The 22232-nt window shown below is 35.9% G+C and overlaps 2 protein-coding genes across 11 annotated transcripts in view; both read right to left on the bottom strand.

The window, feature by feature from the left end:
- Positions 1-6988, bottom strand: part of LOC129577675 (membrane-associated guanylate kinase, WW and PDZ domain-containing protein 1-like) — a 19622-nt gene extending 12634 nt beyond the window's left edge. Inside the window, exons 1-2 of one of the 2 annotated variants that reach the window (XM_055465150.1) lie at positions 6652-6988; positions 6155-6394 (exon numbers count right to left, since the gene is read on the bottom strand). The gene's annotated coding sequence lies outside the window, so the exon portion shown is untranslated. The remainder of the gene's footprint in view (positions 1-6154; positions 6395-6651) is intronic. The other variant, XM_055465149.1, reaches the window with a different exon arrangement.
- An 816-nt stretch (positions 6989-7804) lies between these two features.
- Positions 7805-21277, bottom strand: LOC129577673 (2-oxoglutarate dehydrogenase complex component E1-like). Of its 9 annotated transcripts, none has more exons than XM_055465139.1 (14): positions 21221-21277; positions 21039-21149; positions 17609-17713; positions 17361-17501; positions 17095-17283; positions 15149-15269; positions 11839-11917; positions 11409-11751; positions 10652-11300; positions 10447-10580; positions 10125-10383; positions 9218-10008; positions 8827-8981; positions 7805-8607 (listed from the first exon to the last, which is right to left on the bottom strand). In XM_055465139.1, exons 1-14 carry the CDS (start codon positions 21260-21262, stop codon positions 8508-8510), a joined length of 3219 nt encoding a protein of 1072 aa, XP_055321114.1. In that variant the 5' UTR covers positions 21263-21277; the 3' UTR covers positions 7805-8507. The 9 variants fall into 9 exon arrangements, with proteins under 9 accessions (XP_055321114.1, XP_055321115.1, XP_055321119.1 ...); XM_055465140.1 differs by lacking the exon at positions 15149-15269 and adding an exon at positions 13455-13551; XM_055465144.1 differs by having other exon boundaries at positions 21039-21252.
- Between the last annotated feature and the right edge of the window lie 955 nt (positions 21278-22232).

Below are 22232 nucleotides of genomic sequence, written 5' to 3'. Positions count from 1 at the left end.
TCTCTCTCTCTCTCTCTCTCTCTTTCTTCGAATATAATGTTGAAACCGCTTAATAAAAGTGGTTCCATAAACTAATCACCTTATGCGTTAATGAGGTGGGTGCATTAACAAATTGACGGGTCGGAATTGAGGTGGTTGGCATGCAGAATGAGAGAGAGAGAGAGAGAGAGAGAGAGAGAGAGACGCAGAAGAAGACCTAAGTCAAAACTATCAAATGCATTTTCTCGCCGCATTTTGCATGGACTGGATTCCTTTTTATAGCCACTTCATTTATGCACAATCGTGGATGGCATTTAACCGAGCGTTTAGACTGAAATCCACTTGGCGATTTGCAGTTCGAGGAAAAAAAAGAATCTTCGCTTTCAACATGTTTTCTATCTTTCATCCAATTTGTTCTGTTTAAACAAACATGTTTATTATGATTATTTTTTGATTTGGCTACAACACAGTCTGTGGCAAAATCCATGTAAATTAATTTAATTGAAATCGCGATGAACAAATTAAGACGCGCTCATATCGTGAGATGTAGATAACTTAAAAATAAACAATGGTTTTTTTTGTTTAAAAGTTAGAAAAAGGCAAATGATCGCTGGCTCACTCGCGCTCGCGCTCACAAAAAAGAACGCTCCAATCCAAATGGAGTAAACAGACAAAGGAGCCCGACTAAAGATTTCAACGAACAATAACCTTGTTCGTTCGTTCGTTTGAAATTTTTCTCGAACGAACGAACACGTACACCCTTGTGTTCGGAAACAACTGAAAAATTCGAACGTTCGGAAAAAATCCGAACACACGAACAATTTTCGTGTGTTCGAATTTTTTTTTTATGAATCGTTCGATTTTTCTAAAATCAAATTGTTATTAATCCATAAGCAAGGGATCTAAAATCATTTCGTTTTTTCAATTTGATTTGTTTTTCCTTGAAAAAAAAAAAATCTTTTGAGAATTTGAACCTTCAATTTTTTTCTAACAAAATCGAACGTTCGAAATTTATTTAAAAAAAATCGAACACACGAAAATTGTTCGTGGGTTCGGATTTTTTCCGAACGTTCGAATTTTTCAGTTGTTTCCGAACACAAGGGTGTTCGTGTTCGTTTGTTCGAGAAAAATTTGTCGAACAAACGAACGAACGTTCGTAAATTTTTTTAATAATTTTCGAACGAACGAACATTTTGAGCATTTTTTTTGTTCGTTCGTGTTCGTTTGACACCTTTAAGCCCGACACGATTTGCCAATGGATTGAATTTTGAAACATACCTCACACCATTCTCAGTCCTGATATTAATACTCTGATAAATGTGGGATCGCATTTGGTTTTTTTTTGCTTTGCATAATTTGTAGTTAGTGTATAAAACACCACACTTCGGGAAAAGAAAAACACCTCTTAAAATCTCGAGTGTAGCAAACGAGGAAAAGAACGCAAAAAGCGAAAAAATTGAACTTTAAGTCGATCGAAAATAACATCAAGAATAATGTGTATACGCGGACCATATGCATAATGAGATTGAAAACGACGTGTATATATGTATCGCACGCGTTGTAATCTATTTTTATATATATACATGTATCAATTTACAATTCAATGAGATTGGAAATTACGGCTTTTCTGTAAACACACCGCGAGTGTGTGCGCGCGCGCGCGTAACATTGCGTTGAAATGAAATTGATCTCTGTGCAATATATCACGTATATATGAGTTCCGCAAAGTCAGCGAAAAGCAAACAGCAAAAGGCCTATGACTTTCAAAGCGATACAATTTCACTGGGTTGCGATCATTTACCGCAAAGATATGTGAGAAAATAATTGCTTTGATCGGTTCATTCATCGATGACAGTTTGGAATTTATCATTTCAGTTTTAAAATTCGTGCAAGCCGATATTTTCCAATCTTTCTTCGTTTGATTCACCGGTCACACACAATTATGAATGAATTCGACTCCGTAGCGATGGCGGTGAGCGTGAATGTGGTCGACGGAAGATAATAGCGCTTTGAAAGTGAAACAAATAAATAATAATGAACTGGCAGTACCCAAAGAATACGAAATCAATTGATCATTTTGACGCTAATCCAAACATTAAACGGTGGCATTACTGAACAATGAATGCTTTATAGCTATTTAAACAACAACAGCAAAAAAAAACAACTCAGAGTGACTGATGTTTTTATAAATTCAAAGCATGTCTATATCGGTTGTTTGTTAAAATATTGACGTGATATGCAGGCGATTGGTGTGCTGGAATATGTGTATGTGATTCTTTTGATTTTGTCTCTTCTTTGAAAGACTTCAACAAAGAGTAAAGGGAAAAAAAACAGAAAAGAGATCCACGCAAATGACATTGCAGTGCATATATTTGTGATTTGTCATCACACGCCACATGCAAATATTCATTCCCTGAATCATACGAAATGAGATATATCTGCGGCCAGCTAAAAAAACAACGGCGAACTGTTCAAGTGGAATTTTCGTGTGACAAAGACAGAATGTTGGAGAGGAAGAGAGAGCAAGCAAAACATAGGCAGAGGCACAGTGATGGATGTAAAGAAAGAAAAAGCTCGTGCAATAATAATACCACTGTCAAAAGGAAACATGTTCGTTGTAAATGTATAGTAATGGAATATTGCGCGCTTTGCTGGTATCGGCACATTTCGCTCGGGCGATGATGATAAAAATGCAGGCGAATTTGACATACAGAGATTGTTGTTTCTTCTCTGGTTCTTTCTCGTGTTTTTTTTCTCGTATTTTGGTCAGCAAAAAACGGTAATATAACACCAACTACACAACGAAAACACCGATGAGATAAAGAGAATAACCGAACGAATTCATGTGTTTGTGTGTCGGTCTCGCGAGAGTTCTTCTTCCCTCTCTCTCTCCCTCTCTCTCTCTCTCTCTCTCTCTCTCTCTCTCTCTCTCTCTCTCCCTCTTTTTCTCCGTGCTTTTTCTCTGTCTTCTATTTATCTTGTTCATAATGCAAGAAGAAAATTGTCACATATGCCTAAGCAGCCCACCAACACTTGGGCAGCTGTTGGTGGATATGAACGTGAAACCAAGAAACACACTCAAATGATGCACACTTTCTACAGGCAAAACTCTCTTATGCATTATGCATACAATCAAATGAGTATTTTCTTTCACAATATTCTCTTTTTTCTTCTCTCTCGCACGCTTCTTTTCTCTCCGTTTTCTTTTTGATGTCGTGTGTGTTTTGTTTTGTCGATTTGCTTGGCGTTTCTTTATCCGTTGCATAGTGAAATGGTGTGTGAGAGGCGCATCAGGTTATATGAGCAGTGTGGCACACACAACGAACCCAAATGCACAGCCACACATGGCGACCAAGTGAGTAAGAAGACAGAGAGGGAGAAATTGAGAGAGCGAACGAGAATGCAGAGCGCCCGAACATGGTAGAAAATGATTCAAACAAGCAAAACATACGAGATATGAAATAGTTGTGAGGCAAAAACAATCGATCGTTTGCGAGTACAACACAGTAAATGCTCGGTGAAACATATCTATCCTAATGCCTTCCCTTTTGCTGTGAGTGTCTCTCTCATAACGAACGAACCAATTTTGAACAACAACAACGACGACGACGACGACGACTGAGACGATGACGACAAAAAAAAGAGAAAGATCACTTTTCTATGGCTCTGCTATCTTTCTACCTTCGGCCATATAAATGCACATGCACACATTCGAACCACATGCACTTTGTGGTGCGCTCACATATGCACACCGTGTGCACTTTCAAAGACTGGAGAGATCATTTGAAACGAAAAAAGCGAACACATGAAACTAAGTCAAGTGTTGATGTTTGTTTGAGTCAAATATTTGGTTGGTTCGTCATTTGTTGTTCCGTTTTTGTTGGTGCTGTCGTCGGTTAATCGTTTGTATAAGTCATTGAACATTAACTGTTGTCAGAGAAATTTCGGTAATGACCCGCTGAATGTGGCGGCAGCAAGGCAATTATTTTGAAGATTTGGCGCTTTTGAACACTCAGCCTGCCGTACTTCTTTCAATCGCGCCCAATTCGATTTAGTTCTGTTTTGTGCTCTTTTACATTTCTCTCTCTATCTCTCTCTATTTCTCTCTCTGTTCCTCTCTGTCGTTTGTTTCCTTTGAACGGTGCATAAGAACACACATAACATTGCGTCCGCATTGATGCGTACAAATACACAAACGCACAGACACACGTCTGGCGAGCAGCGTATGTTATTTTAATAATGGTAATGCATACAAGTGGATGAAATCGTTGGAAGAAGAAGCAGAAAAAAGTTTCATTCTTATGATTAAAAAGAACAACAACAAAAAGCCTGTCTATATATACACACTACGATTATGAACTTGAACATGTATGGATCGACAAAGTAGACAAGGAATTGGATTGGATTTTGAATTGGAGATAGTGTATACTACTCGTTTTTTTTCTGTCTCTCTCTCTCTCTCTCTATCGCCTCCTGAAACCGACGTTGCGTCATGGTGTACACACATCGCTTTATTATTCGTTCGTTCGTTTTTTTTCCCTTTCGACGTTCTCTTACACACATCTTGAAACAGAATGAGCGCGTTTTTTTCCCCATTTATTGTTGTTATCCTGTGTACGTGTGTGTATGTTGTTCGTTAATTTTTCATCCTAGATCGTTCGGGGCAAATGCAATTCAAATGGAGCGCATGAATAAAGCGCATCAAAATCCACCCATGTGTCAATAAGAATAGGAAAAAAAAATGTATTAAAAGCGAAGAAAATGAGCGCACTTTGGAATCTTGGAATCTTCAATAGAAAAATTCTTCTCATCAGTTGGTTCACGGATTACATAGCATAATAGAAGAGGAAATGAAAGCAGAGATATGAAAATGAATGATTTCGTTTCGGTGGTATTTGGTGTCGGTGCAATGATGCACCAACCCCGATGCTCGATCACTCTCTCTCTCTCTCTCTCTCTCTCTCTCTCTCTCTCTCGTTCGCCTAGATTTCACGGTATTTCAATGCATTTTTCTCAACACTGCCATTCACTCAAACTCCAATCCGTATAGGTTTTGGTGTGCCGTTGGTTGTTGTTTTTTTTCTCCTCATTCGTCCGTTGCTATTTTATGTTTATTACTGTTCGCTGTTCGTCACTGACTGAAAACGTCGTAGTGTTTTCTCTATCTCTAGCTCTCTGGCTATATTTCGTGTGTTGTGCTGAAAACTCGTACACATAATTGAATGCAGCAATCAAGCGCGCATAGATCATGACCACTATTGCTTTATAAAGCCATTGTTGCTTTGTTGGATATCTCTTAAATTCCGATGTATTTAACATTTTTTTCATTGCGCGAAGCGCGCACGGTGCTGCGCGCCATGGACACATCGACGTATGTGTTGAAGAGATTGTTGTGTGTTCCTTAAGCCGCCCGATTAAATGTCGGTGGTTTGTTCGGTTGGTTGGTTGGTGTGTTTTTTTTTGTTCTCTTTCGCTTTTTCTCTCCTTCAAATTCATATTTTGTGTTTAAAATAATTTTTATTCATTTTTCCTCTATGACCAACCGACTTGTAGTCATATCTATGCACAGGCATTCTCAACACATTTCATTGTTTGCCTCTATAATGTATGATTTGCATTCGGCACAAAAAACACACACATTTTCTTTTTGGGAGGCAACTGATCACGGAAACCAGGCTCATAAAAAAAAGCGCGACGAACCAACACAAAAAAATCATTTTGATTCTTGGCAAATGTGAAATTAGCCATGCACAACACAAACAAACATGTTCATTCTGTCTTCGAAATTGAAAACGGCGTATGGACGGCGATAAATATCAAGATTTCATGGAATTTTTATTCAAATCAACTGCTAACTGCATTGTAAAATGGCACATTTATTACAATCTCGAACGAGTGTGTGAGAGAGAGAGAGTGTATGTGGATATTTACTTAATATTTTCGAAGAACCGGAGCGCTATGCACGAGCTCAAATTTGGTTCAAAGCCATATACGAACGAACGAGTTACAGAAAACAAAAATATTAATACCATATGAACAATAACAACACATTGACTAATTAAAAAGATGGCAATCAAATAAAGTGAATTTCGCAAAGTGCTAAACTGCTGCTGCTGCTCAACAAAACACACCAAAAAAAGAGAGAAAAAAAATAGAAATAACTTTCAATATTTACCAATACAAACGCCAAATGATTGTAGCAAATTGTATGAATTTCCGCGAACAACGAGACAAGGCGAAAAAAAATCAACCGTACGAAGCAGTGTAGAATCAGAACAGAGTACACAGAACTAAATCAACCAAAAGTCACATTCAAATTTCACTGAATTCAAATCTATCGTACAACAATCTATTATTAATTGACGATACACACAACACTTATTTACACTTGGTTTACACAAGAGAGGAAAAAAAACTGCTCAAATGCAAAACGATCATCGAGTCATCGAAGGAAAAAAAAACATAAAACAACACAGATTACATTAAATAAAGCCGTACGAATGAGGAATATGTATATATATATATATATATATATATATATGCGTACTAGACTCGGTGAACTCTCTTTGGCGAACGGATTTTCGCACCAATTTGTCTTGATTAAAAATAATTTCGATATGTGTTTCGGTTCTCTTTTTTTTCTCTGTGTTTTGTTTTGTTTGCCACACTCACTTAATTGCCGTTCAAACTGCTGCTTTATTTTGTTTTTTTTTCTTCTCCTTTAATTCTGGTTTTTCTGTTTTATTTTTCAATATTTAGTTTTTGTTTTGCTGAACTTCACTGAAATAACTGATTGAAAATGAGTACACAGGGACCAACCGAAGAGACGTGAAGAAATTTAAAAGAAATAATAAAGAAGAAAAGTAAGAAATAAAAAAAACACAACATAAATATATTCGAAGGCGCGCGGCGTGTGTGATTAGTACGTTGTTACAAGCGCACACGAAAAGAGACACTGAAACGTAAACGAAACATTCATAACAGACTTTGCCGTGGTAGCCGTAACAGCGATTCGTCCAAAGAAACCAAATACCTCTCTCTCTCTCTCTCGCTCTCTGCAGAGTAGTCGGTGTGTGTTTGTGACACTCCAATTCGGTTGGATTAAGTATATGAAGTACTTAAGCTGCGGCAGCCACTTGATGGATTCGCATCGGAGACAGTGATATTGAATCAGAATATGGACTTGATTTTGGTGTGGAATGAAATTTTTTCGATTGATATTTCGTCAAATTGATATTAAATTATTTGCTTTCGATTACATTGCTTCATATGTGTGAATAGTTCATGAGAAATACCGTAAAAGCACACTTCATCACCGACTCAATTAACGGTCGTCCATTCTGGTGTGAGCACCATGAAGTACGTATGACATTTCGGTCAATATTGAGCTAAAATTCCCATACACGGTGATTTTAATGGGATAGATAAAGTTACTCTTTTGTAGAGGTATTTCGAAAATGAACCATTGGATATGCAAAGAAAACACAATTGAATATGTCATGCCATATAATAACTGTCGTGTTCATCGAACAATTTTTTTTATCTAATTTTATTTTTTGGATTCAATCAACGAATGTAATAATGATAATCGCTTTGACGAATTTACCATAAATTATTAAACAAATTGTTTGTCATGCAATCGTCGCTTCGTTTATTTTTTGAGTCAAAAATAGATCCTTTTCTATCCATTTATGGCATTACAGTGCAATTAATTTTAAATAGCCCGTTGAATCGATGACAACGAAATTCGTTCAACGAATATAACTGTAATTTCATCCATGACAAAAAATAAACGAAATTAAAAAGAATTTAAAAAAACGAACACTTCAACATTAGTGAATTTGATTTATTATATTTATTTATATACACAATAATTTAATGATCCTTTTAACACTATTTAAAAAAGAAAGAAAAAATAAACAGAATATTACTAAAGAAAAAAAAATTGCCAACAATTTTCCTTTATTTTAGTTATAAGCTCTCTCTTCTTTGTTTCTTCTTGAATCATTTTTTTCGATTTTTTTTCTTTGTTTCTTTCTTTCAATGTATGTGTATTTCGAACGAGGTCACATTTATCTAATAAGAAATTGGTGCAAAAAAGCTACGGGTTTGCAGAAAAATATTTTTGTTTGTTTAACTTATTCAAATTTTGTTTTCTTTTTTTTTTCAAAGAGAAGAGGATGATTTTGTTTGTTGTTGAGTGTGTGTTTATGCATATTGTATCGAAATAATATAAGTTAGGTTTTTCTTTTGTTTCTTTATGATAAATTCTTCTATTAAGAATATTTCAAAAACTAGGCGAAATTGGCAATACTAATTTGCAACAGTTGCAACCTTTTTTTTACTAAGTTTTTTTTTTAGCTTTTGTTGTTCTTTTGATTTCATTTTGTGAGAGCGCGTGCAATTTGTTTTATTCTCATTCGTCTAAATAGCTTCGGTCTATAAGTTAAAGATTTCCTGATTTCTGTTTGTTTTTCATTTGTTTTTGTTGTTGTATTTCTTAGCCCAAATCACTTGCGATTTTAGATTTAGAGGGTGTAAGCGGCGTCCAATAATCCGGCCAATTCCTTGTTGTGTTGAGCCTTTGAACCGGTCGCAGTTGATGCAGCCGTTGATCGACCAACGTAACTGAAATTGATTTGAATAGAATTTTTTTTTTGTGAAATTGACATTTTTGTAGATTTCAAAGAATTTAAAGATTTAAAAAAAAATGAAAAGAAAAATTGAAAAAGTAAGACAATTTTCAATTGAATTAAGCAAATTGGTTTTGAAGTCCAAAATTTAGACTCTGAATTAAGCGAAAATTATAACAAAAAAAAAATTGAAATAAAATATTCCGACACTTACTTAATATCACGAGTATGATTCAAGGCGGTGAGGAATCTTGGTGAAATATAATTCCAGGCACCTTGATTTTTGTGCTCTTCTTGAGCCCATACAACCTCGGCATTTGGATATTTGGCACACTCTTCCTTGACCAAATCGTATGGGAACGGTGAAATCTGGACAAAAAAATGTTGATAATTAATTTTCGTTCAGATTGAATTGAAAAAAACTAATTTAGTAACTTTAAAATATTAGTGCATTTTTAACATTTGACAATTTCATTAAATAAACATTTATTTTTTTAATGCAAAGAGTTTTTTGATTATAAATACTATAAATCAATCAATTTTTTTAAAAATACATTTTTTAAATACTAATTCAAATAACGAAACCACCAAAAAAAAGGAATTACCTGTTCGATTCTGGCGATAGCAACATCTGAGTCAAGGCCACGATCCTTACGTGCTTTGGTTAAATCGTAGTAGACACGACCGGAGCAGAAGATCAATTTTTTGACTTTGCCGGGAGCTTCTGAGCTGACACCTTCTTCGGGAATGACGCGCAAGAATTCTGTACCTTCAATCATTTTACTGAATTCGCTCTTTGCTTCCGGATGACGCAACAATGATTTTGGTGTCATTAAGATCAATGGTTTGCGGAACGGCAATGCGATTTGTCGTCGCAAAATGTGGAAATAGTTGGCCGGTGTTGAGCAATTGGCAATGATCCAATTGATGTCATGCAATTGACGAATGGCGAATTCGTCGGATTCGGGTGGGAAGTAGTCAGGATCGTCTGAGCTCATTTGCAAGAAACGTTCCAATCGAGCCGATGAATGCTCGGGGCCCATACCTTCCATACCGTGTGGCAATAGCATTACCAAGCCCGATTGACGCACCCATTTCGCTTGACCACTTGACACAAACTGATCGATGATACACTGTGCCGTGTTGTTGAAATCACCGAATTGAGCCTCCCAGATGACAAGTGCATTTGGATTGGTCATCGAATAGCCGAGCTCAAAACCGAGCACAGCATATTCGGACAAGGAACTGTTATTCACACTGTATGGTGCTTGATCTGGATACAAATGGCACAATGGTCGATAAGTGGCCTTGTCAACGTTTTGATGATGAAGCACATGATGACGATGTGAAAATGTACCACGCTCAACATCTTGACCTGACAAACGCACATGGATTCCTGCATAGATTGGAAAAGCATATTTCAGTGTTTCATTTGATAATAATGAAAGATTTAGTACAGTAGCATTGGCAATGAATCTCATCCAGAAAAAAAAAACATCTGTTGACAATTACCTTCTTTGAGTAGGGAACCGAAGGCCATCGCTTCACCCAATGCCCAGTCAACGATTTTGTGGTCAACCATTTCCTTACGAGCGGCCAAAATACGCAACAAACCACGATGAATGATGAATTCGGCTGCATTTGGTGGTGGTGACGAGAATCGGTTGCCAATGTGCACCAATGTCTCCTCTTTCACACCAGTTGGTGCTACCTTCAATGGGTCTTTTCCTTCGAAGAAACCAGACCATGGTGAATCCAACCAATCCTTGAACTAAAATTTGACCAAAAACGTCAATAAAACGAGTTCAACGCTGTAATCAATCGATCTGCATACCTTAATATGAGTTTCCTTTTTGGACAAATCAAGGGCTTCGTCGCAGATCTTTTCGTACTTATCACGAACACTCTTAACATCTTCTGGAGTAACGATACCTTCTTTGATCAACTTGTCTGAGTATATTTCCAAACCTAATGATTACAAAAGAAACCGTTTAGTTCGATTACACTCCAAAATGGGCCGCGGCAATCACTTGACTTACAATTTTTGTGCTGACGAATTTTCTGGTACATAAGTGGTTGCGTGAACATTGGCTCATCGATTTCATTGTGTCCGTTGCGTCGATAGCTGACCAAATCAATAACAACATCTTTGTGGAACGTGGCGCGCCATTCGGCAGCCACGCTGCACACATGAATAACGGCTTCGGGATCGTCGGCATTAACGTGGAAAATAGGTGCATTAACAACACGTGCAACATCAGTACAGTATGGTGACGAGCGTGAGAAACGTGGATCAGTGGTGAAACCAATTTGATTGTTGACAACCAAATGAATGGTTCCGTGTGTGGTGTAGTCGGGCAATTCGGACAAGTGCATCGTTTCGAAGACAACACCTTGGCCGCAGAAAGCAGCATCTCCGTGGATCAACATTGACATAACACGTTTGCCTTCACCATCACCACGATAGAATTGCTCGGCACGAGTTTTACCCTGTACAACTGGATCACAGGCTTCCAAATGTGATGGATTTGCAACAATGGCCAAGCGGACATTTTTGTTTGTGACACGATTCAAACGTTCGATATATGTTCCCAAGTGATATTTAACATCACCGGAACCGTCATCGGCCGCTTCCAAACCAGCGAATTGCGTGAAAATGTGGTGCAATGGCTTACGGCACACATTTGCCTACGGTGAGAAGAAAATAATGAAATATAACATTTTCTTCTTGATTCTTTTTTTCTTTTCTTTCCATTCAAATTAAACAATATTCGGTTGAAATTGTCTTCCACTTACCAAAGTGTTCAAACGACCACGATGTGGCATTCCCATGATAACCGATTCAACACCAAGCTTGGTGGACACATCAATGATTTGCTTCATGGCTGGAATCATCATTTCACCACCCTCAAGACCGAAACGCTTCTCCGACTGGAATTTCTTGGCCAAAAATGCTTCAAAACCGGTGGCACGTGTCAAACGGGCCAATATCAAACGCTTCTCCTCTGGCGTATAGTTCAGTACGCCAGGTGTTTCGAATTTCTTACGGATCCAGTTACATTGTTCCAACGAATTGATAAACATAAACTCAACACCTATTTTATTACAATACACTTTTTCCAAACGATCCAAAATTTCACTGCAAAAAAATTAAACCGAATTTCGAATTAGTTTCGCTATGTGATGGATCATCCATGGCATGGATGGCATTGATGAGCCAAATTACCGTAGTGGCAATGCTTTGTCTTGTCCTCCAATGAAGGTTGTACTTGGCAGTTTGAATACACGATCCATATCTTTCTCGTCTGCATTTTTTTGAAATAAATTATACGATTACATTGATGCACCAAAGACCAACGATTTGTTTGCGTTTCAAAAATCAATTAATTAAACAAGGATTTTTTTGCTGGAATTAAAGCTTCTACCAAATCGAAAAAATGAATTTAACATACAAAAAAATCAATTTTTTTTTAAATTGCTTTAAAATTTTAATTGATTTTTGAAACTCAGCTGGAAATTTAAAAAAAAATATATTGGATGTAATTTTTTTATCTAATCTACTCTACATTTACAAAAACATAAAAAGAAGCTAATTTTTTTTTCTTTGAAATTCGGAGTTTTGTTTTTTCTTCTGTCGAAATATTGTTGAAATTTCGAAATATATCTTAATTGGTCTTTCACTTTTTCTTGTTAATTGCAATCTCATGTTTTGAGTTAATCAAGCGGTTTTCTTTCAGATTATATACATTGACTACTACATTTATTGTTCAAATGGAAACGTTCTTTTTTGACTACTTGAATGCAATTGGATTTTATTAAAAAGCAAACCAAAAAGTTGATTATTCACTACATGTCCACAAAAGTCAAGTTGGTTTCATGTTTTTTAGAATTATTTTTTAGTGATTTTAGTCAATTTTCATCAATTGATTTGTTGCTATTTTAATTTTTATGAATTTTATGGACAAAATTTAGATCGATTAAAATGAAATAAAAAATATGTGGAGAATATCGTGTGTTATATAATAATAAACCGATCACCATATATTTGAAAAGAAAAATTATTGAAATTAATTCTTTTTGGAATAAAAGGGCAAAGAATAAAAGTGATGTTGATCGAAAACCGAAGAGATATTTTCAAAAATTGCCATATTTTGGAAACAATAACGGAAAAACGAACGAAAACGTTGTTTGTGCATTTCGAACATAGCTCATCGATATAAACTATTGATACTTGCACAACGAAACAATAAGGCGTTTCTAAGCAATTGAGTGTGTGTTGTTGGGTTTTCGTTCATTCAGAATAAGAACAATGCAACGATGTGTGCAATCAAAACGTGCGACTAACGAAATACAGTCATCATCAACATAAAGAAATGTTTGAGAAAAAAAAAGTCAACATTTATCGTTGGAATTAAATGAAAATAGAATAGGGAACAAAATCGCGAACACATGGAACAAAACTTAAAAAAAAAAACGGAAGCATCGGAGAGGGGTCGTCGATATCGGGGCAATGCAACATTTAGCAGCTTGGAAAAGTGGGCTCGCTTTAAAATTGTTATACACAAAGCTTGATTCCGAAATCGTATTACCTGCATTAACTGCTAACTTTTGTCAAAAATTCAAAAAAAAAAACTTGTTCTTCAACGTCTAAAAACCCAAATACTGTTCGAAAAAAAAATTGCTCCTGTCTTTCTTTACTAACGCAACGCAACACAAAAAAAAATTGAAATATATTTCTTAGAAAAAAAAATGCTAGGATAAAAAAAGTTCTATGATTTTACACCCAATTTCGATACAATTTGTTTTTGGTTGTGGATTTTCGTTTCATTTGTTCTTACTTACCGAAATTATAATTTGCATGAATAAATTTTATTGGTTCTTCTAACACAGTCGAATTAATACCGAGTGGATCAAGGTCGGCTATGTGATGACCCCGAATCTGTGTTTGGTTTTTATTCATTCGACATTACAGACAGACAGACGCACACGAAAAATGAGTGTGTGTGTGTGTGTGTGTGTGACAAGAGTTGGAAGCGCATTCGCAATTACATGCGCATCATTTAATTCGGATATTGTTTTGCGTTTGATATCGAACACCGAGATATTTTTTTTATTATTCGCAGGGGAGCCCAATTACCAATTTGAAAGATGGATGTACACAAAGGAAAGAAGAGAAAAAAAAGAACAACAGAAATATTTAATCAACAAAGAAATTCAATTGGTTGTTTTTTTTGTCAAAAAAAAAATTGTTTTTTTTTCTGCAGGCGGGACACGATTTCAACATAATTTTATTTCTTTCTCGCTAAAACAAAGAACATTGCACGTTTATCGAATCTGTCTTACTCGAGTTCAATGTTCATCATATTCTAAAAGAAGGAAATAATGATGCAATAAAGTTCATAATTCTCAACGATTGGAACCGTAGACGTTTATCGACATTTTCAATGACCTTTTTCGATTTTCGACGCATAACACGTACACCGCAGACATCGGACGGAATAAGATAAGAAATTAATATGAATCAATCAAATGAAATAAATTGCTACAATTTTGTGCTACATTTTGAGTGCGAACGATTGAGTGCAAACGATTGAGTGCGTTTGCGTGAGAAACAAAAAACGAGTTCAAACAATGTATATAAATCAGAGTCTCAAGAGTTTCCGTGCATGCTGATAAAGGAACGATGCGAGATAATGTATTTATTTTTGCCTCCGTTTTTCTTAAATGCCAATCGATAAGTTTCTCATTGAATAAAAACGATTGTTTTTCATGCAAGGTGGCTAATATTGGTTCCATTCATCGATTCCATGGTTTTTATTTATGGTGGAATTCAACGGAAATTCCATTGAGGTGCAGGTTCAGGTGCAGATTTGATTATGCAGAATTGAGTTGCAAATGCATACAAAAAGTGTTTCTTTTTTTTTAGAACAAAGCCGCTTTTTCGAAGAATTTTCTTTCTTTTGGCAAATATGATCGCAATTAAATCCGACTCAAAGCTAGTGATGGATGCATAAATATAGCAAATATTTACAATATAGACCATAATAAAGCGTAAAGTGTTAGATTGGCGAATGTTTTTGTTGTGTGCGAAATGTGCTCACGCTGGTTAAATCATGACAATGTACCGAACCGAATTCGTTCTATCTAACAAACAACAATGAATGCTCTCCGAATTTCAATGCAATATTTATCATATCTAAGGACTTCAAGGCAAATAATAGAATAATAAACAAAATAATTTAAAAAAAAAATAGAAAAAAATGAATGAACAGTGCGACTGTATAAATAATTAGTAGTGTACCGAATCCAGCCAAGCAAATTGTTTGGCTGGATGGCCATTTTATGCCCTTGTGATGTGCACATGGATTTTAAAACATGAAAATAGATTTAAATTTACCAACAAAAATCAAAATTATACTTAACAAAATTATAATAAAAAACGAATAAATAAATAACTATGATGTATGTATGTGTGGGTGGGTGGATGGTTGTGTATATAAAAAAAAGTAGGATTTGATGAATTTTTGTTTCTTTACCAAAATTAAAATATTTTCGTGTAACATTTTCATTGGCTCGTCTCTTAGTGCCGCCGATTTCTTTGGGAGCACTGGTTGTAATGCCTAACGGATCCACGTCAGCAACCAAATGACCACGTGACTAAATGTTTGCGACAATTGTTTGCAATATGATTTAGATTTAATTTAATCGAGGTATTAATTTGTTGTTGTTGATTTTGTTTATATGTTGATGCATGTAAATAAAGGTGTTGTGCAACACACACAATTTTTGGCCATTTCATAAGGAATTAAGTTAAATTAATCGATGTTTGTTTTCAGGCATTCAGGTTAGAATAATTGATAGATCGGATAAAAATAGAGGAAGAATAGTGAACGAAAATTCCCAAAAAATGTTCATTTTTATGGCGAAACGTGCGAATAAAAGACTTTGTGCTTGCAAACCAATACAATATTTGAAAGTGAAAACAGAGAGAGAGAGGGAGAGAGAGAGAGAGAATCTAAATGACATGAACCAGCCACAAATCCATAGACAAAATTACGTTGGAAAATGTGATTGCTTGGTGTTGACATGTGCTAACATCATCCACGACTCTATCTCGTAAATCTTTGATTAATGGTCCGTATTCCATATCTAAATATCATGCACTGATTTCAAGAAACTACGAACGAAAAATGAATTATGAATTATCCCTGAAATTTTTATGATTCTCATTTTGCTCTTATCCTTCCGTGTTTCTTTTTCTGTGCGAAAAAAATCTTTAAAAAAGGTTTTTCTCTTACAGAATCAAAAGAAGAAAAAATCACGCTGCAAAGTTTGTAATTTACCAACCGATATAATGAATGAAAACGGTGGCATGAATAGTAGGCTGCTACTAGCAGCATCACGTGCATGGAAAAATAAATAAATAGACCGATGTCTCAAGTTCAACACCCAACAATAAACAAATTCACAAGTTTTTTTTTTCTGTTCTCATATCGGAACCTACTTCAACTAAGCAAATGCTTTTTTCTTTTGACGTCAACAATCGCATCACAATTATGATAATTTATCTATCATCTACTTACATCGTCAAGGACAAGAGAATACACATATAAGCAAAATAGAAAAAAATGTCGAGACAAAAATTGAAATATATGGATAGTTTTTTTTTTCGACAGAATTGTGTAATCACGTAATTATACTGATCATGTAATTATTATTTTTTTTACTACAATGAAGGTCACCCGCGCTCTTTTCTCTGTGTTGTCTAACATGTGACAACGTGAATTACAATAACTGTTCATTATGCATATATGGATTTTGGTTCAATGAATTTTTTTTTTCGTTCGAAGAGCACACATTTACCAAAGCGAAACGAATACATTTTCTGTTCTTAGTTTGGCTTACATAACACCGTGTAAATTATATGTTTGCATCGACGGATGCTTCATCTGTTATTTAGAATGGAATGACTATAAGCAAGCAAATCGAGATACGAATTTTGGCGAAAATTTGAGCGATTTAAGCCACAATTTGTGTGTGTATTTTAGCTAGACATCTAGCTGTGATGATTTGATAATTTTTTTTTGTTGCGTCGAATCTAAATCGAAGTAACGTCATAATCTGTTTTCTAATATTGGCTGATTGTTGCCGATGCAATTCCATGAAGATATTTTTTGTTGTTATCATCGTGTGAGTTAAATGTGAACAACACAATGCACAAAATCGAAAATTTTACGAAGAGAAAGAAAAAAGTCTGCTAAAAAAAAACGAAACGAAAACAAAAAATGAACGATCGGAATAATCTAGAAACGGAAACGTGTTGGACCTTTGTCATCTGAAATCTGTATTTAGCATATACGGAATGTATTTTGATTTTTGATCGCCATAAACGAGTAAATTCAATGGGAAAAATCAGAATTGACGTTTTGGGAATCGATTTGATCGTTTTGATGAATTTAATGCGTCGGTTGTTCGTTTTTACCTGATAGCTTCTAATGATTGCTTGCACAGCTAAATGATCGTCAATGATTTTTTCGTCGGGTTCAGCACCGGCCAATGCACCGCCACCAATGAATGGTGCGAATTGTGATAATGGCATCTGATTCCTTTGTACGGGTGCTAGCGATGGTGGTGCACAGTAAGTATTGCTTCGGAAATATGCATCCCATGACTGTAAGAAAACAAAGCCGAAAATGATTGTAGCGTTTGACACATTTGGAAACTACTCCGGCCGTGGAATTCACTTACCGTATGCACTGAAGCTGGATCTCGTAACCATGAGTTGTACATTTCTTCTACGTAGCTGGAGCTGTTGCCATCTAACGATGGCTTGTCAGCGGCTACTGAATAACTTCTTACCGATGATACGGCAAAGAAGTCCTTCATGAACTGATGTGTACACCCCCAAAAAAAGAAAAGACAAAAAATTAATCGAAAATTCTTGAAGAAAAATTAACCAGGCTATTCTTCATTTTTTTCCAACTTAATCAACATACCTTGGTCTTGTCTGACGTCTTTTGGGCCAGCCATTGCGATAGTTTTGGTTGTCTGGCTGGTGATAAACACACCGAATAAGCTGTATGGGCGCGATGCATCGTTATCTATGAGTTTATTTGGAGGAAAAAAAACTGAAGCCCCAAACACAAGAGAGAGAGAGAGCGAGAGAGAGAGAGAGAGAGAGAGAGAGAGAGAGAGAGAGAGAGAGAGAAAGAGAAAAAGAGAAACAAATAAAATTTCGTCAAAAATAACTTTTCTTCTTATTGTTGTCGATTGTTGTTTTGCACTCGAGTCGCACGTAAACAAGCCCATTTCATTCAATTAATGTTCGCTTGCTGGTCGGAAACATTTTCGCCGCAAATAAACAAAAAAATAAATTCAGATTGCACACACACACACACACACACACACAATGAAAATAATCCGGCAATTGGCTTTGATTCGGATGTGCAGACAGTCCAGTGAAGACCGGTTCGGATTCAGATTGCAAACGATGACGTATCAGAGATCAAAGTACACACCAAATCACATGCACGCACACATAACGTCACACACAGAGACACATTATTTTGGTGGCACACACAAACTACGCGCGCATTCACACGATATTCCACTAATCATATGACCAGTTGCTTTTAATTCATAAAACTTTGAAAATGTGTGAATCATGCTTTGCGTAAAATCAACCAGCAATTTCATCACAATTCACACACACACACACACACACACAAACAAACAATTCAAAGGAGATTCACAAAAACATGTTTTTTTTTTTCTGATAATTCAATCATTTCGTTTGAGTTGATGAAAAATAAATAAGTTCTTTTTCCATTCTGGAGTACGTCGTATCGTATCGAAAATGAATAATCGAATGAATAATTGTGGAAATGAGGTCTTATTTACCCGCTAGCGTTTATATTAGTTTTAAGATCGAATTTAATAAATCAAAACATGAAAAAAGACGACGACGACGGACAACGAAGAATAGAATATAAATTATTTTATGGGAGAAACGGTGTTTTTTTTTGTTCCTTTTTCTTTGAAAGAATGCACGTTGTTGATTCCGGATAAATTTCAGTATAACTAAATGGGCAATGTGAGCGCGCGATAGCCACACCAACAGCGTGCCACATGACAATTAGCTACTGTCATACATGCATATCCATGTGTATATGTGTGGAAACGGTGTATATTCGATACGAACATTGCATACATTTTTCGGCACTTATATAACTCGCGATCAAGCCTTTGCTCACTTTGCTCTATCTCTCACCTCTCACTCTGTCTCAGTCATACGACAATGGCATCTAACTCTATATCAACCGGGTCAAATGATTATTGAATTGTTTTCTTCAACTTTTTATCTTGTGCGAACATCAAATATGCTTCTTAAGTAGAGCCATTTTCAATGCATACCCATCGCATTGGCTCACTCACACATGCACACATACGCACACGTATCGTTCCAACATGGATACATGTGCACTCGATGACGCTTAAGCACATGCTCGATTATGCTTATCTGAATTTTTAACCACCTGAATCGGGACACCACCAAATGTGTTATCATTGTGCGGTGTCTATTTGTTAATGGTTCGAATTGAACTTTTCTTTATGCGTCTATCATTGATAAACTTTGGTACTGTGTATTATTGTTACGAATTGCACATATATAACATTAATCAATTTGCCGTGTCACTGACATGTAGACAAAATAACAACCAAAACATTGGCACCGAATAGATTAGAATGTATTGTTCGGATGACAGTGATAGGTTACGTCGCACGTCATTGAATCATAAAAGTAGAAGGGAAAAAACGGTAAATTGCATAGCGATAAATCGCATTGGAAGAAAGAGAGAAGGACAGGGAGAGACAAAAAAAGAGAAAGGGAGAGCGGGCATGACAATAGACCTCATGGAATACGGTGAACATTTTTTTTTTAACTGAAAACTCCCCAATTTGAATGGGATGAGATAAGAGCGAAAAAGGGGGACAGAACCATTGAGTCACAGTAAATAAAAGGCTTATCGTTCAACGAAAACAATGAAGCAATCTGGTTTGAATTCAGAACACAATCGAAGAAACAAAAAGATGAAGCAACGAATGAAACCGCAACAACAATAACAAAAAACAGACAAGGAGACAAGAGTCATTTAGTCAAAAGTGATTTCATTTATTATAATTTTTTTTTGTCGTTCGTTCTGCTGACGATTTTGCTCTTATCTGACCGCGGCAAAAATAAACAAAATAGTGATGATTGCTTGTGCTCTCTTTTTCAGGGAATACCAACGATCAAGTTGCTAATGTAAATAATTTCGCAGTGTTTGACTGCGAGAAAACAACAACCGAAAAAACCCACAAGATTGATTTCCGTTCATAGTGTATGGTTGGACTGGGGAGGCGGGCGTAGAGAAGAGAAAATTCATTCCAATGGGAATGAAATAGAGCGAACGAACCGAGCCATACACATAATTTAGTTTCTTTTTATTTGCTATGATGAGTTAGAAAAAGTCTGATAGTTTTTTTTTTCGGTTGGTTGGTGTATTTGCCATTCAATTTTGATGTCGTCACAAACAATAGCTACCTCTTGCATGTGTATAAATAAACGAATGCCAAAAAAAAAATCAGCAATACAAAACATTCACTCACACACTAGTGCAAAGAACATTGTTCGAAAGCTGAGTCAATCATCATCATTCTCGCGAACAAACGAACATCGATTTCGCACAAATATTCTCACATGCATGCAAAGAAGAAGAAAAAAAAACTGACCGAGTTCTCTTGCTCGGTCGTTCATTCGCTCTCTTTCACACTCTCCGGATTTGTGTCTATCTTTCTCTCTCGACGTATGTGATTGTGTCACAAATGCATATTTATGGATTGTAAATTTCGATGGAAACAAAATTTCCAATTTCAAACACTCCCGATTTAATTGCAATTGCATTCCAATCCATTTTTCCTCGCAGACCAAATATTCTTCAGTCCGATTTTATCCACTTTTGCTTATTACATAACAAATATCTAGTTTCTCGAATTCAATTTTTTTTTCCTTTTCTTCTCTTCTCTTCTCTCCTTTCATTACTACTTGTCTACTCGATATATAAAACTGCGTGTGACTTTCTCTTGAGCACAAATTTTTTTTTTCGATTCTGATATATGATTCACGATATTCTATATATGATTAAAAAATGAAATTTTCTATACCGTTTCACGTTTTAATTTTTTTTCGTTCACTTGTTATCGAATCGAACAGAAAAAAAAAACTAAATCCTTTGGCTTGATGATATATTCTCTGCCTTGCACCACGGTGTTGTAGTTGATGGTATCGTTCAAAACTTTTTCGGTGAAAAACAAACGCAATCTCTCTCACACTCAGAGCGTGTGTATGTATGTTGAATGACAAAAAAAAATGTGTTGTGCAATTACCTGAGAGCTGTCAAAATTGGCATTCACTGAAGACCGATGTTTGCCTACACTCTCTCGTAGTCGTCGACGTCTACGTCGACTTTGACATATAAATGTGGAAATGAAGTGAGACTGAAACAAAATCCGTTTGTATTGACTGATCCAATTGGTAAATTGGATGCAAATCATCAATGAAAACCTACGGGATTGTTTTCTGTACCGAACTCTGTAATCGAATCACACATTTTCTTATCGCATACAAATCATTTTCCATGGAAATGTTGAAGGTTTTCGATCTCAATTTCATTTCATCGATTTTGGGAAAATAGATGTGGAGCCCGAATGGCGCGCACCACCTTTCCCATTTGACACACAGATGGCGTTGTGCTTTTTTTGTTTCAAAATAAAAATCATTCGAATCGATTTTATTCTCTTTTCAAATGCATACAAGGAGGTAATAACTTAATGCAGATTGATAACAAAAATTTTCAACTTCACAAACAACAATTTTTTTCTTCAAAAAAAAAAATCATCGTCATTTTCATGTTTATTTCGCGAAAAAAAAAATTAATAAATTTAAAGCTCAGTTCACAACCTCAAAATGAATCCGACGATTCTCTTTCTTATGTGATTCTCATGCAACACGTTTTCGTCACTCTTTTGCTCACTTTCATTTTCGCGCGCACTTCTGACGTCATCGTATTCGTATGAGTCGTTGGTTGTGAGCACTTTTTGTGGTTTTATCAATGTCGGTATGAGCAGATGTTTTAGTCGAATCTGGTTCGAAATCGTTTAACATTTCCAGAGCCAAACCGGTGACTGGCCAATTTGAATCGTTTTCGTTAATGATTTCAGCTTGAGATTCGTTTCGACTGGATTTGATTGGTTTTTCGCTGATTTCATGGAAAATCAACCGCAATATGCTCGCCGCTTGCTCGAATGAATTCCATAAAATTTGAATGCGACAACGATAAATATATCAATGACTCGGTTTGATTCAAAGCCTTGGTTTGGTCCTAATGATTTTTTCTCCAGTAATAAACTCAAACGATCCGATGGCGTCATTTAACGATTGAACGTTCTTTCTTTTTGCATCCACATTTCATTTTTGGCACATGTTTGGTACATGATCCATATAGAAATTTCTCGTGAAATGTTTATCATATTGGTGTATGTCTCAAATACATGTGTTCGTCAGTTGAACACTTGTCATTA

Source organism: Sitodiplosis mosellana, unplaced genomic scaffold (assembly GCF_009176505.1).
Source record: "Sitodiplosis mosellana isolate CC-2019 unplaced genomic scaffold, AAFC_SMos_1.0 Smas_scaffold_6197, whole genome shotgun sequence".
In the NCBI taxonomy this organism is placed as follows: Eukaryota; Metazoa; Arthropoda; class Insecta; order Diptera; family Cecidomyiidae; genus Sitodiplosis; species Sitodiplosis mosellana.
Note: the sequence above shows the minus strand (reverse complement) of the source record. Positions and strands in the feature narration are given on the sequence as shown.